The following is a 15,153-nucleotide window of genomic DNA, read 5'->3' as shown; positions in this document are numbered from 1 at the left end:
AATGATCCAGATTTACCACATTTATATATTGCCACCATAGATCGATTTACGATGCAGAAAATAGATTTACGACGCATATTTTGACATGACTAAGAACACATTTGAACAGTCGGTGTGGTTTCCGATGTGACTTGGTGTGGAACTTTTGTTTTTCTCAAGTGTTTTTGTGTATTTTTACCTCTTAAACCCTATTAAATATGGCTGATAAAAAGAAAAACACACCGGCAGGTGATGTTTCTACTGTTTATACTGTCTATGGGGCTCCAATTTACGACAGGGTTTCCAGGAACACCTTGTGCCATAAAAGCGGGGACTGCCTGTAGTTACGATTCAGGAAGAAGCCCAGCACTTTGAGCGAAATTCAAACATGCCGATCCAACTGGCGCCACATATCGCAGAACTGTGCAGTGGAACTGCGAAGCCCTGTGTGGGATTGTAAACGATGAATGGTTATTTTGCCCCCCCCTTCACCATTGCAGTCGACGTGATGTGGGCGAGCGGCATGAGCGGCCGTGGACCCGGCCAGTCGATGCGGCCGGCGCGCCGGGAAGTTGCGTCGACGGCCGACTCGCCTTGCCGGCAGACGCAGGTACGAGGCAGCAATAGCGCCGGCGGCCTGGCTCGGGGACACTGGCAGCATTGTGGGTACACTGGGCAGCACCAGGGCAGCAAGTGTGCGCAGGAAAGCAGATGCACAGGGAATTGTTGTAATGTTCGTTTTAATAGATGTATTTGGTGTGTTTGCAGACAGATCTATTTATTCTTCAAATGAATGTTTTTATTAATTGTTTATTAAAATATTTCACCTGGAAATCCGTTGATGGAACATCTCGTTTGCGAGGGTGTTCATCGAGGGTGTCCATTAAATGTGTTTGTCGAATGGACACACTCAGATGGTGCTTGAACACTTTCAACCTTGTTCAGAAGGCACGAAAAATTAATCAAACGCCGAATCACGATCCACCAATCACGAGCGTTCACCAATATCGTGGAGACTGTGAATCGTCACGCAAGCCTCTTGCGGGCGGCGCGCAGTGAGAGCAGCATCGCTGTTTGTCACCCCACAGGGAACGGACTCGTACTACTCCAGCCCCTCGAGCAGCAACACGCTGTCAAGCACTGCGTCGAGCCGGCACAGCGACGAGCGCTGGTACGGATCGGGCGACCCCCTGGAGCCCGAGGGCGGGGGCGGTGGCGGTGGCGGGGGCGGCGGCACCGGCACCGGCGGCAGTGGCAGCAGTGGCGGCAGTGGCGGCAGTGGCGGCGGCGCTACCGTGGGTGGCGGAGCGACCGGCGTGGGCCCTGGCCAGGGCCGATCGGGCCACCGTGGCTTTCCACAACACCACCACACCCCGGGCGCATCCACGGACAGCGGCATTGACTTGCCGCCGCCGACATCGTCGCGACCCGGCACCGTGTCGTCGTCTGGAGGCGGGGCGTCATACGCCAGCCCCGCGGGGCGGCCCACACCTACCTCGCAGAGGGGGCCGGCGGGAGACGGCGGTGGCGGCAAAGTGTGGGCTGTCGTTACAGAGGGAGGGCCCCCGTGCATCCGGGAAGTGACTCCAGAGGGGACGAGTGTCACCGAGCTGGACTGGGACATGCAGCACCGCGCCGCTGATTGGCCGTGAGTTTTTAGTTTTATTTCGGTGTCTGTGTCCGCAGTACTCTGCTGATTTGTTTGATTAGCAATTCCCTAATGGCACGGGAACCGTAGTGCGCAGAGAGCTTTGGGAACAGGCGGAATGGCCGTGAGGTTTGATGTTTTTTTACAATGGAAGTGAGACAAGATAAAAAAAAGTCATGAAATCTTTTTTGTTTGTTAAAAACGTAGCTAGTGGATGTGCAGTGCTCTGGCGAGTCATAATGACCATGTCCGAGCAAGGAGATAGCACTGATGACAGTCTGGGATTGAATGCTGTGTTATGTCGGTTCTCGTGTACAGCGAGTTTGTGGTATGAATCTGGTCATCAAGATCTGCATGACAAAGTCATCCTCATATGAAGTTCTTTTTGATCTTGATTTGAAGCTTTCGCGACTGCAGGAATCCATACTGTTTGGCCAGGGCCGATCGGGCCTGCTTCAGCAGTTTTCTTGCTGTGGTTGTCTCGCCTGATGACGATTGCTTGTGTTGCGATCGAAACGTTGTGATCTATTATTTTTTTTACCTACGTGACTTTACCGAAAGAACCAAAGAGTATAAGTTATTTTTGCCTTTATTTTGCCAATTCAAACACCGAGTGCTAACATTTAGATTGTAAAGTGAAGAAATACATTGTGTAGAATGAGAAAAGCTTGTAGATTACAATGTCTCATGAAGCCATCATTTACACTGGAAAATAGGCAGTGATAGCCACCTGTGCCATGAGGGCTCTGCACTGGCTTGGCTCCGGGTGTAGCAGTGGAAAAAGGGGTGCAATAGTCACCCATTTTTAAAATATTAAAGCTTTTATTAAACAAAGCACGAGCTTGATAAAGCCAGTTGCGCGATCCAGTTGGAGGGTATCTCGCCGCAAGAAGCGATCCTGTCGCAAATGAGCTGTGTGCCGGATTAGGGGGGCAGGGTCCGCTGCCGCTGTCATCCGCCTCTAATTCTTCATTTCGCCATCATCCCCAATGTGTCCCCTGTGCAGGCCATCCACCGTCGCCCACAACCACAGCAAGAGTTCGTCGTCTGACAGCTCCCGCTCCACGCTGGTGGCGCCCGCACAGCAGCCACCGGCGCCGTCAGGTAGCACAAAGGTCCCCACGTCCCGCAAGGCTTCGCCGGGGCAGCACCAGACCTCGAGGTTGCCCAGCGACAAGGACGGGCGAAGGTGAGCAACGTCGCCAACTGCTGATTCTCTCCCGCTCTTTGAATCCGTTTGTGCACTTGCGTATCTCGCGGGCTGTGTTTCTGTCTTGGTCCCTGTATACGTGCGCCTATGTTCCGACTCTCCCTTCAAATTTCTCTGTCCCATGTATCTTTGTCGCACCGTTTAATTGTGGTGTCCCCCGCGTTGCGTCATTTTGCATTCTAACCCTCTCTGTGTATGTGTCTGTCCATTCCCGCCCGTGCGTCTCATCTCCCCTCCCACCCCCCCAACCCATCCGCCAAGGAGGCTGCAGTGCGAGGCGGGGGCTCTGAGTAAGACACGGCTGCGTGCGTCCGTGCGTGACCTGAGGTCGCCGAAGCGCGCCCCGGCACAGTCCAAGGTGGTGGAGGATCTGCTGAAGCTCATCGCCCCCGAGAGCCCCGCGCCCTCGCCCTGCCCAGAAAAAGAGCGACGGGTGAGGATCGGCTGGACCCCCCCGTGAGGATGGGGTGCACACGCCACTGCCATCATCATCAACAGCGTTGTGATACATATCGTCATCATAATCGCCATAGCTACAGCTACATTTGCCATCGTTTTATTGAATGTAATCATCACTACTACCACCGTCACCACCATGACCACCATTGTAATCTCTTTCATCAATACCAAAACTTAAACATCACCAACAACATCATCATCACCCTCACCATCCCTACTGTAACAACTCAACCTCGCCCATCTCCGAATCTACCGATCCACCGCTAAGCTAATATCACCACCACCGTCCGTCACAATGAACTCAACCTCCTCCGTGTTACCGTCCCCGCCCTCCCCCTTCGTGCAGCTGTCCCTGCCACGCAGCCCGCTGACTCCCCCACTGGGACGCCCATTGCATCGCACGTTGTCGGACGAGAGCATCTGCAGCGGGCGGCGCAACCCGACGCTGGCCGGCGCGCGCGAGTACGGCGGTGTTGAGTTGAGTGCGTCGAGCGAGGGCTTCTACCTCCACCACCAGCACCACAGTGGCGGGTCACTCACACCGCCAACAGCACCACAGCGACGCTCCATGCCGCCGCTCACGCTCGACAGCCCCCAGAGGATGGGTGAGGGCGTGCGCGCGTGTGAGCGCGTGCGTGTGTGTGTGATTGAGATTGAAAGTGTGTGTGTGTGATTGAGATTGAAAGTGTGTGTGTGTGTGATTGAGATTGAAAGTGTGTGTGTGTGAAGGTAGGTGCTATATGTATCTCGGTGTTTATTAGTGTGCGTTAATATCGCCTTTCTTGATCGTTTTTTTTATTGTTTAACGTTTTTCTCGGTGGTTTGTTTTAGCGTGCTTTTTTTCGACAGCGTGCATGTCCAGCACCTGTATGATTAGTGTCTGTGTATTATCTGTGTCCTCGTGTCTTGTGTGTTTGTGTATCTGTGTGCGTGTGTTCTTGTCTGTTTATAAATAGCGTGGTGTACTGTAGCGTGAGGTGTACTGTAGCGTTGTGTACTGTAGAGCTGTGTCCTGTAGCGTGTGTACTGTACCGTGGTGTACTGTGGTGTGTGTACTGTAGAGGGGGGGGTACTGTAGAGGGGGGTGTACTGTAGTCTATGGTGCACTGTGGCTTGTATTGCATCGTGTGTAGTGCACTTCAGAGTGTACAGTGCGGCGCAGGTGGTGGACGTGTGGTAGAGGCTGTGTGTGTGGTGCGGGCTATGTGTGTGTGTGGGACGTGTTTGTGTGATTGGGGGATTTGTATGTCGTTACTTTTTTAGGGGAAAGAACGGTGATCCAATCTCCAACCCCCAGGAACAGGTTTGCAGATTTGCTGAGCATATCTGTGAATTCTTGGAGGATGGGAAATTCCTCAGGCAGAAAACATCATGGGGAAAAGTGTGGATGACCGTGCAGAGGCTGCCGTGCCACAAATATTGGAAGAAGTAGTCACCCCCTGTGAGTGGCTGGCTGATGTGACATCTGTTGAGGAAGTCCTGAAGGCGATCTAGAGTCTGAGACCAGGAAAAGCACCGGGCAGAGATGATCTCCCAAGCGAAATGCTGAGGGAGGGTGGTGTTTGTGAACAGACTGCCCTACTCGACATCACAATAACATACTCTTTGGTTCTTTCGGTAAGTCACGTAGGTAGAAAAAAAAAAAAAAAATCACGACGTTTCGATAGCAACACAAGCCATCGTCTTCAGGTCAAAATCGCGACAGCCGCGATGTCTGCTGGGAGCAGCACGATGTGTGCTGCCTTGTGAAGAGAAGCTGTTACCAGAAAGAGTTTATATTACCTTGTGGTCGCGGTCAAGGGATGGCTCCCTATTAGCCAACCATGTTATGTATGCCATTGATCTGGTAATTGCTGCTCACTCAGAGGAGGAGTTGGAGGCGCTGCTGCTGAACCTGGAGCGTGCCACTAACAGTTGGGGCCTTACTATCAGCCCCACCAAAACTAAGCACCTATCCTGGGTATTTTCTGCCACCAAACACTTTACTCCCTCAGCTCCCCATTGATGGTGGAGCAGTTGTGGAGAGAGTGGAGAGTTTCCCATACCTGGGCAGTGGCTTATGACCAGCTCCAGTTTGACAGCAGAGGTCTCACTCCAAATCAGTCGGTCAGCATTCTCTTTTCATCGGCTGCGTAATGCTGTCTGGAAGCTACCTGGTCTGTCTCTCCGCATGAAGCTTCGGGTCTTCTTAGCCACAGTCATGCCATCCCTTCTCTACACTTGCAAAATGTGGACCCCCCCTAATGGAACATTTTCGCTGGTTAGAAACATTCATACTGCCATGCCTACTATCTATCCTGGGTTTAACCAGGCTGGATTGTGTAAGGCAGCAGTCCCCAACCTTTTTGGCACTAGGGACCGGTTTCGTGGAAGACAATTTTTTCACGGACCGGGGGGGGGGTGTTCATCATTGGGTCTTTTCCCCTTTTCCAAGAAGCTCTCCAGCGACGTTTGTTTTTTACTCTTTTTGGCTAGGGGTTAGAGCTTGTGGGCTTACCAAAACTGTGACTGAGACAAGTGCGCAATGTGGGAAAGAGGCGTGGATGGAAGTGGTAAATAATAAAATTATGGGGCGGGCCACGCGCGGACTCACCGCTCACCTCCTGCTGTGCGGCCCGGTTCCTAACAGGCCACGTCCCGGTACCGGTCCGCGGCCCGGGGGTTGGGGACCCCTGGTGTAAGGAGTTCACAAATCCTTGAAAGATCTGGACACATTCCCATGAGTGAGCTCCTCTGGCAGGCAAGGCTTTGTTGGCTGGGTTATGTTACCCACATGCCCAGCCACCACATGCCCAAGCAGTTTCTGTTTGGCCGCATAGAGGTGGCTAAACGGGCACGACATGGGCTGGAGTAGAGGTGGAGTGATGTGGTACGGGAGGATGTGGAACTGAGAAGATGAGTGGATTTGCCGATGACTTGTACCAGCGGTGTCAAGATTGGCCTCTATGGAGGAGGCTCGTGAAGGACGCTGCTACTGGGTAATTGGAGGCAGTCACCCTCCAGCAACAATGGAGGGCAGAGAAGCAACACTCACAACAATGAGCAGAGGGCCAGATGGCTAAAATGCAGAAAGTTGGCACAGTAGGGGACACAGCTGGTGCATCCACCAGTCATCTCAGTCATCGAACCCATGGCACCTGGTTCTGTCCTGAGACCTGTCAGTGAGCCTTCGACACTTCACGTGGCCTCAAAGTGCACCTGGCCTGGCACAGGCGCCGTGGTGACGTCACCATCATCTGGTGGCGAATGGCGGGTATTGGTGTGTGGGTGTAGTGCAGCTCTGGAGCCGCATGTGGCTCTTTAAGGACTACTTCGTAACATTATTTATGAAGGAACACCGTCTCTCGTATTAATTCAAATGCTTTGTTGCTCTTGAAATATAGAGGTTTTTTTACCGAATAAAAAAAAAAGCCTTTTCTTGTTATTTTGGTTGCCAACCCATGGTGTAGTGGCTGCGGGGAACAGGAGTGCAGCAGTTAGCACATTGCGCTACAAACCTGGCAACTAAAGTTCAATTATCTTAACTGGTCCTGGGCCTTCCCTAGGTTGACTCAAACTCAAAATGAGTACCTGTTACGATGCGTAAACATTGCTACGAAGCAGCAGTGTAGTGCTTAGCATGCTGCATGATGAACCCGGTGACTTGAGTTCGGTCACAGCCAACATCAGCAATTATTATATGGACCTGCCCTGGGCCTCTCCTAGGTCGACTCGACCTCAAGAGTACCTCGTGCAATGTGGAAACATTGCTACTGGGGAGACAAAGGTGGCCAGGCATAGTGCTGACCACCAATCCTCCGAACTTCATGAGGTGCTCCCTAACAGCACTTGCTCCAACAGTTTATAAAATATATACGGGGGATCTTTGAATGTAGACAAAGACCCCCCATGTAGCCCACACACCATTTTCAGGCAAAGTGCTTTCCGTGAGTACGTATTAAGGCCGGCATAGCGCATGAGGTGGTGGTGCGGCCACAGCATACCTTGTCACCTTTAACACTGCACTAGTTATCCATTTAAGGCCCAGTCAACATAGGAGAGGCCCAAGAGCGGTTCAGATATCTGCCACCAATTTTGCTCACTCGTGTAAATTGTACTCGGGTCACCAGTTCATAAGCGCAGTGCACTAACCACTGCTCCCCAGTGGTAAGGAAGGGGATCAGAATATGAGTGACTATATTGGTTTTCGCGAGCAAGTCAATGTGTGAGTGCGTGTAAAAATGAACGTGTGGTTGAGAGGTTGAGTGAGGGAGCGGGCGAGTGCGCAGGTGGGCGAACGTGGGGGTGCAGGTAACCTTGTTGGGCCATACTCTTAGTTCTTTCGGTAAAGTCACGTAGGTAAAATTAATAAAAATAAAACAATAAAAATCACGACGTTTCGGAGGCAACACAAGCTTCCGTCTTCAGGTGAAACCGTCACAGCAAAATATCTGTACCTTATATAGTGGTTAAGGGGGGAGGAGCCAGGAAGGGCAGCGGGGGAGGAGGGGTTGTGAAGTGGTCAATTACTGCTTTTGTTATACTGCTGGGTGGGTAAATGAATTAGATACGATTAAGCCGCTCTTTGTTATGCTGTTTATGCGCAAGTCACTGTGGGATGAATGGACTCGTGGTCAGGGACGTGTTGCGCAAGTAACTGTGGATGTACATAATAGAAAAGGGGCGAAAATGCCCATGTTTATACCAGTGTTGGCTGACGAAGATTCCAAAGAACACAGGATGAGATGTTACTATCCTTTGTGCAAGCACTTCCAAGAGTTCATGAACAGTGAGCCTGGTGAAATTTGGGGAGCGCATCGTCAGTAGTGAACCTTTGGTTCCTAGGGTGTTTCGGCCTTTCATACTATACACCCACCCCAAAGGCGGCCAGCGACAGGGTGATCAATCCTACGCTTGCGTCCCATTCCCAATTAGTCATAGGAGTTGCCTTGTTGTTGATAACCTACATCCCATGGGACTATGCATGGCAGGGGCGTCCTCCTCCCTGAGTCAAGCATTGTTGACTGCATACCTCCTGGGCCTCTCACTTTGGGGCCCAGCTGGGGTCTTTCCTCTTCATCCAGAGCCACTGACTGCTGCCTTCTGCCGCCTCCGATACAGCTCTGATTGCCGAACGCTGGCTCTGGCCCTTAATTCCCAGGTCTCGAAGCAGTCTGGTTGTAGATGTTGCCACAAAACCTCTGCAGCCCACCTCCACTGGTCGGACTTCTGTGTTCCAGCCATGATGCCGTGCTTCGGCTGCTAGATCGGCATAGCGCAGATGTTTTCGTTCATAAGCCTCATCTACTGAGTCCTCCCAGGGTACTGTGAGCTCAATGATGAAGACCTTCTTGAGCGAACGGGACCAGAGCACCATGTCAGGTCTTAGGGTGGTGGTTGCGATCTCCGGAGGAAACACAAGTTGCCGGCCAATGTCGGCTAGCATTTTCCAGTCGCGGGCCAAGCGCAGCTGGTCTCGCTCTATTGGTGTAGAGCCGCTCTTTGGTGGTTTAGCCCCTTCGCGGACAAAGGTCGTCCGTAAGGGGTGTGATGCTGCTGGGGGTGGTAGGGAGTTGGTGGCAGCTCGCTTGTCCTCCAGGGCGGACGCAAGGTTTTTAAGGAGTTGGTTGTGACGCCAAGTGTAGCGTCCTTGGGTGAGGCTTGTTTTATACCCTGTGAGAATGTGCCTGAGGTTGGCTGGCATGGAACAGAGGGCACAGTCCGGATCTTCACCATACCATTGGTGAAGATTAACTGGTGTTGGAAGGACGTCATATGTTGCTCTGATGGAAAAGCTCAACCGCCTCGCTTCCATGGCCCACAGCTCCTTCCAGCTGATCTTCCTCTTCTCCACACTGTCCCATCGAGTCCACTGTCCCTGTTTGGCAAGAGAGACTGCCTTGGCCCACCTTGCAGCCTCCTCCTGATGGCGTACTTCCTGCACTACCATCTTCCGCCGCTCTGGTGCAGTGGCCTTACTCCAAGCAGCACGGCTAGTTAGCCCAAGGCCTCCTCTCCCTTGCTGAACATGACCCACAATGTCAGCATGTCTGAGGGCTGCTGTTGCCTCCTGGACTGCTTTTCTTGGCCTCCATTTGCGCCCAGTTGCCAAGGTCGGCGCGTTGTTGCTCACCACTGGGTCTCGAGATTCATTCAGTGTCATCTGGAGCCTGGTTTTTGCACACTTGAATTCCTCGGTTAGACTGGTGAGGGGCAGCATGAGGACACCATTTCCATAGAGGCCTATGGTGGTAAGGCATCGTGGAACTCCGAGCCACTTCTTTAAGTAGCTCGTGACTCCTCTTTCCATCTTCTCCACTGTTGAGATTGGAACCTCATACACTGCTAGGGGCCACAACACCCGGGGTAGGAGACCAAACTGCAGACACCAGGCCTTTAACTTTCCAGGTAGCTGGGTGTTGTCGATGGACTGTAGGCTACTACTGATGTCTTTGCGCAGCTGTTGCACCTGGTCTTTGTCCTTCAGGCTTGCATCATACCACCTTCCAAGGCTTTTTACCGGCTGCTCAGACACTGTTGGGATTTGGTCATCTCCGATGAAGAATTTCAGGTCACAGAGTACTCCCTTCACAATCGAGATGCTGCGTGACTTGGATGGTTTAATCTTCATACGGGCCCAGCTGATGTTCTCCTCGAGTTTTCTGAGCAGTCTCCTGGTGCATGGGACAGTGGTGGTCAATGTTGTAATGTCGTCCATGTAGGCTCTGAGTGGAGGGAGGTGAAAACCAGAGTCGACTCGCTGTCCACCAGCAACCCATTTTGAGGATCTGATGATAACCTCCATTTCCATTATGAATGCCAATGGAGAAATGGTACATCCCGCCATTATACCTACATTCAGGCATTGCCATGAGGTGGTGAACTCTGAGGTGGTGAAGCAGAACTGCAGATCCTGTAAATATGACTTCACCAGGGTTGTGATGGTGTCCGGTATGTGGAAGAATCTGAAGGCAGACCACAGGAGTTCATGGGGCACAGAGCCAAATGCATTGGCGAGGTCGAGGAAGACTACATGGGGGTCCCTTTTCTCCACCTTGGCCATTTGGATCTGGTGCCAGATCATGCTGGAATGTTCCAAGCAGCCAGAGAACCCTGATATTCCTGCCTTCTGTACAGATGTATCGACGTACGCATTCCTTTGCAGGTACTCGGCCATCCTCTGGGCAATGACCCTAAAGAAGATTTTACCCTCGACATTCAGTAAGGAGATTGGGCGGAATTGGCTGATGTTCACTGCATCCTTCTCCTTAGGGATCAGGACCCCGCCTGCCCTACGCCACACTTTGGGTATTATCTTCTTTTGCCAAGCTGTTCTCATAAGCCTCCAGAGGAACCTCAGGACGTCTGGTGCGTTCTTATACACTTTGTACGGGACTCCATTTGGCCCCGGGGCTGATGCTGTTCTTGCCCTTCGAACTGTGTTTTCCACCTCTTTCCATGTCGGAGGGCTGGTCTCAATATGATGTTCCGGGGGTTCAATGGGTGGGATAGCTGATGGGATGGCCAGATGTTCATGTCGCTTTGAGTCAAAGTTTGTTGTTCTCAGGTGGTCTTCTAGGTCTTTCTTTGTTGTTTTTAGAACTCCACTTTTTTCCTTTGTGAAGAGACTTTTAAGGAACTTGAAGGGATCTTTATAGAATCGAGTTCTAGTTTGTTCTTTCTTCCTTCTGCGTTTCCATAGGTTCTCTGCTCTATGGAGGGATGCCAACCGGGTTTTGATGTCAGCGTGAAGTGCCTCTATGCCCTCCTTTTCCACTTCCGAGGCTTTCTTCCACTGTTTCTTAAGCTGTCTCCTTTCTTGAACGAGTCGCTTGATTTCTTGTTGCCTCCTGGAAACTGGTGGGGTTGGAACCTTTCTCCCGCCTGTTGCCTCTTGCACTCCAAAGCTTTCTGCCCCGTACTCATAGATGATGTCCCCCATCCTCTCCAACTTCTTCTCCACTGTGCCTCGAAGTTTCTCGAGGGTCAAGGTAAGGTCAGTATTCACTGTTTCCCACAACTTTTTGTCACTGGCGCCAGGCCACTTCACATACGGTCTGTGCCCTGGTAGTCTCCTCTCGACTGCAGGTCTGGGAGGCTGGGTGAGTTCCACTCCTGTTGTTGGTTCCAACTCAGTTGTTACTTCGGTGCTTGAGTTTACGTCCTCCATGACAGTGGTACTGATGCACTGCAAACTATGGTTTGCGTCCAGTTGCTGTGCTTCATTCGACTGATTTGATCGCTTTCGCAGAAAGTAATCAATGCGAGGCCTCTGTCTCTCTTTACCCAAACACCCCTTCTTCCCCTGGTGGATCCTCAACCCATGGTGTGATGTAACTTTCCTCCAACCACAGACACATACCTGCATCTGTTTGTGGCCTGCTGTTGCAGCGGAACTTGTGACAGTTGCTGTGGTGTTCTCTCGTGCTGTGCTCTCATTACTCGTAGTCGTTTCCGGTCCAGTCGTTACCATGTTGTCAGTCGATGAGTCATCTTCCACCCCCGCTCTCGCAGACTCTAGGGGTATTCTCGTATGTTGACTTTCTGTAACTAAAGCGGGTGTTTCCAACATACTGCGAAGCATGGGAAACTACAGAAATGGGAAGCTAACCCATGACTGTCCCAGTGGGGTCTATTCCCTCCTGTCAGCCGTCTCTCCGTGCCGCCACAAGGACTTTCCCCTGTTGTCAGCTTATCTTTCTCAGCAGTCACTGGACAAGTCCAGATATTCAGATTCCAAAGAACACAGGATGAGATGTTACTATCCTTTGTGCAAGCACTTCCAAGAGTTCATGAACAGTGAGCCTGGTGAAATTTGTGGAGCGCATCGTCAGTAGTGAACCTTTGGTTCCTAGGGTGTTTCGGCCTTTCATACTATACACCCTCCCCAAAGGCGGCCAGCGACAGGGTGATCAATCCTACGCTTGCGTCCCATTCCCAATTAGTCATAGGAGTTGCCTTGTTGTTGATAGCCAACATCCCATGGGACTATGCATGGCAGGGGCGTCCTCCTCCCTGAGTCAAGCATTGTTGACTGCATACCTCCTGGCCCTCTCACTTTGGGGCCCAGCTGGGGTCTTTCCTCTTCATCCAGAGCCACTGACTGCTGCCTTCTGCCGCCTCCGATACAGCTCTGATTGCCGAACGCTGGCTCTGGCCCTTAATTCCCAGGTCTCGAAGCAGTCTGGTTGTAGATGTTGCCACAAAACCTCTGCAGCCCACCTCCACTGGTCGGACTTCTGTGTTCCAGCCATGATGCCGTGCTTCGGCAGCTAGATCGGCATAGCGCAGATGTTTTCGCTCATAAGCCTCATCTACTGAGTCCTCCCAGGGTACTGTGAGCTCAATGATAAAGACCTTCTTGAGCGAACGGGACCAGAGCACCATGTCAGGTCTTAGGGTGGTGGTTGCGATCTCCGGAGGAAACACAAGTTGCCGGCCAATGTCAGCTAGCATTTTCCAGTCGCGGGCCAAGCGCAGCTGGTCTCGCTCTATTGGTGTAGAGCCGCTCTTCGGTGGTTTAGCCCCTTCGCGGACAAAGGTCGTCCGTAAGGGGTGTGATGCTGCTGGGGGTGGTAGGGAGTTGGTGGCAGCTCGCTTGTCCTCCAGGGCGGACGCAAGGTTTTTAAGGACTTGGTTGTGACGCCAAGTGTAGCGTCCTTGGGTGAGGCTTGTTTTACACCCTGTGAGAATGTGCCTGAGGTTGGCTGGCATGGAACAGAGGGCACAGTCCGGATCTTCACCATACCATTGGTGAAGATTAACTGGTGTTGGAAGGACGTCATATGTTGCTCTGATGGAAAAGCTCAACCGCCTCGCTTCCATGGCCCACAGATCCTTCCAGCTGATCTTCCTCTTCTCCACACTGTCCCATCGAGTCCACTGTCCCTGTTTGGCAAGAGAGACTGCCTTGGCCCACCTTGCAGCCTCCTCCTGATGGCGTACTTCCTGCACTACCATCTTTCGCCGCTCTGGTGCAGTGGCCTTACTCCAAGCAGCATGGCTAGTTAGCCCAAGGCCTCCTCTCCCTTGCTGAACATGACCCACAATGTCAGCATGTCTGAGGGCTGCTGTTGCCTCCTGGACTGTGGATGTGCATAATAGAAAAGGGTCGGAAATGCCCATGTTTATACCAGTGTTGGCTGACAATAAAGAGTACTGTTAAACGTTAGGGATGTTAACACTCGGTGAAGTAAAATAGTGCCCGTCAGATAAGATGGTCCAAAAATGTGTAATTAAATCTTTTTTGCATGGTTGATAACATCTTTCCAATGATTACTAAGTTTGTACCCATCATCACAGTTGAAATTATGTCTGTGTTTGTATATCTGAATGGCTTCGTGTACAAACCTTTGATGGTAGCCAGACGGCTTGCAGAGCACCTTAGTCTCGGAGAAAACAATCTCATGAGAGCCCACCGAGTTGTAGCAATGATCGGCAACGGCGGACGACTCAATTTTGCCGTGTTTCAAATCTGACTTGTGCTCGCGGACACGATCAGAGACATGACGTTTCGTTTCCCCAATGTAACAGTCACCACAGCTGCAACTCAGTTTATAGACTCCAGGGTATTGCAAGTCAGGGATGACATCCTTCACAGATGGAATTAGATCACGGATTTTATGTACTGTACTGAATCGGACTTGGATCTACTGTTTGTTTAGAATTTTGGAGATCTTTTTGGTCACGCCTGCTATGTATGGTAACGTGACAGTTTTGATCGGAGTTTCAAGTGGCTGTTTCTGTATGGTGGGAGAAACAGCTTGGCGGATGGTGCGTTCAGAGTATCTGTTCATCCTGAGGGCCCGATGTACATGTCTCAATTCACTGGCCAGGTGGTGTTGGTCATAAATGCCATGAGCTCTGTGGTATAGCGTTTTGATGAGAGAATTATTTTGAGATGGGTGGTGGTGAGAATCCGGTTTCAAGTAGGAATCTGTGTGGGTGGCTTTCCTGTTAACAGAATGTCCCAAGGATCCGTCAGGTCTCCTCTCCAACAGAATATCTAAGAATGGTAGTTTGCCATCTTTCTCCACTTCCATGGTGAATCTGATGGATGGATGTCTGGAATTGATGTGGTCCAAGAAGTGGTTCAATGCTGGGAGGCCATGTGGCCAAATGACGAAAGTGTCATCCACATACCTCTTCCACAGGGAAGGACGCAGGGTGGATGTCTGATCGTGTCCGCGAGCACAAGTCAGATTTGAAACACGGCAAAATTGAGTCGTCCGCCGTTGCCGATCATTGCTACAACTTGGTGGGCTCTCATGAGATTGTTTTCTCCGAGACTAAGGTGCTCTGCAAGCCTTCTGGCTACCATCAAAGGTTTGTACACGAAGCCATTCAGATATACAAACGTTATACCACAGAGCTCATGGCATATTGCCGATCATTGCTACAACTCGGTGGGCTCTCATGAGATTGTTTTCTCCGAGACTAAGGTGCTCTGCAAGCCTTCTGGCTACCATAAAAGGTTTGTACACGAAGCCATTCAGATATACAAACACAGACATAATTTCAACCGTGATGATAGGTACAAACTTAGTAATCATTGGAAAGATGTTTTCAACCATGCAAAAAAGATTTAATTACACATTTTTGGACCATCTTATCTGGCGGGCACTATTTTACTTCACCGAGTGTTAACATCCCTAACGTTTAACAGTACTCTTTATTGTCAGCCAACACTGGTATAAACATGGGCATTTCCGACCCTTTTCTATTATGCACATCCACAGTTACTTGCGCAACACGTCCCTGACCACGAGTTCATTCATCCCACAGTTACTTGCGCATAAACAGCATAACAAAGAGCGGCTTAATCGTATCTAATTCATTTACCCACCCATCAGTATAACAAAAGCAGTAATTGACCACT

General features: G+C 51.1%; 1 protein-coding gene across 9 annotated transcripts in view; it reads left to right on the top strand.

Annotated features, from left to right (window-relative positions):
* Positions 1–15,153, top strand: part of LOC144943090 (signal-induced proliferation-associated 1-like protein 1) — a 149,160-nt gene that overhangs the window by 123,631 nt on the left and 10,376 nt on the right. For 5 of the 9 annotated variants that reach the window (XM_078870244.1, XM_078870250.1, XM_078870246.1 and 2 more), the window contains 5 exons: positions 480–589; positions 1,068–1,627; positions 2,634–2,816; positions 3,099–3,270; positions 3,643–3,901. In XM_078870244.1, coding sequence (XP_078726370.1) covers positions 480–589; positions 1,068–1,627; positions 2,634–2,816; positions 3,099–3,270; positions 3,643–3,901 — 1,284 coding nt within the window. The remainder of the gene's footprint in view (positions 1–479; positions 590–1,067; positions 1,628–2,633; positions 2,817–3,098; positions 3,271–3,642; positions 3,902–15,153) is intronic. The other 4 variants (XM_078870249.1, XM_078870248.1, XM_078870245.1 and 1 more) reach the window with 3 other exon arrangements.

Source organism: Lampetra fluviatilis, chromosome 30 (genome assembly GCF_964198595.1).
Source record: "Lampetra fluviatilis chromosome 30, kcLamFluv1.1, whole genome shotgun sequence".
In the NCBI taxonomy this organism is placed as follows: Eukaryota; Metazoa; Chordata; class Hyperoartia; order Petromyzontiformes; family Petromyzontidae; genus Lampetra; species Lampetra fluviatilis.
This window is presented reverse-complemented; position numbering and strand designations above follow the sequence as displayed.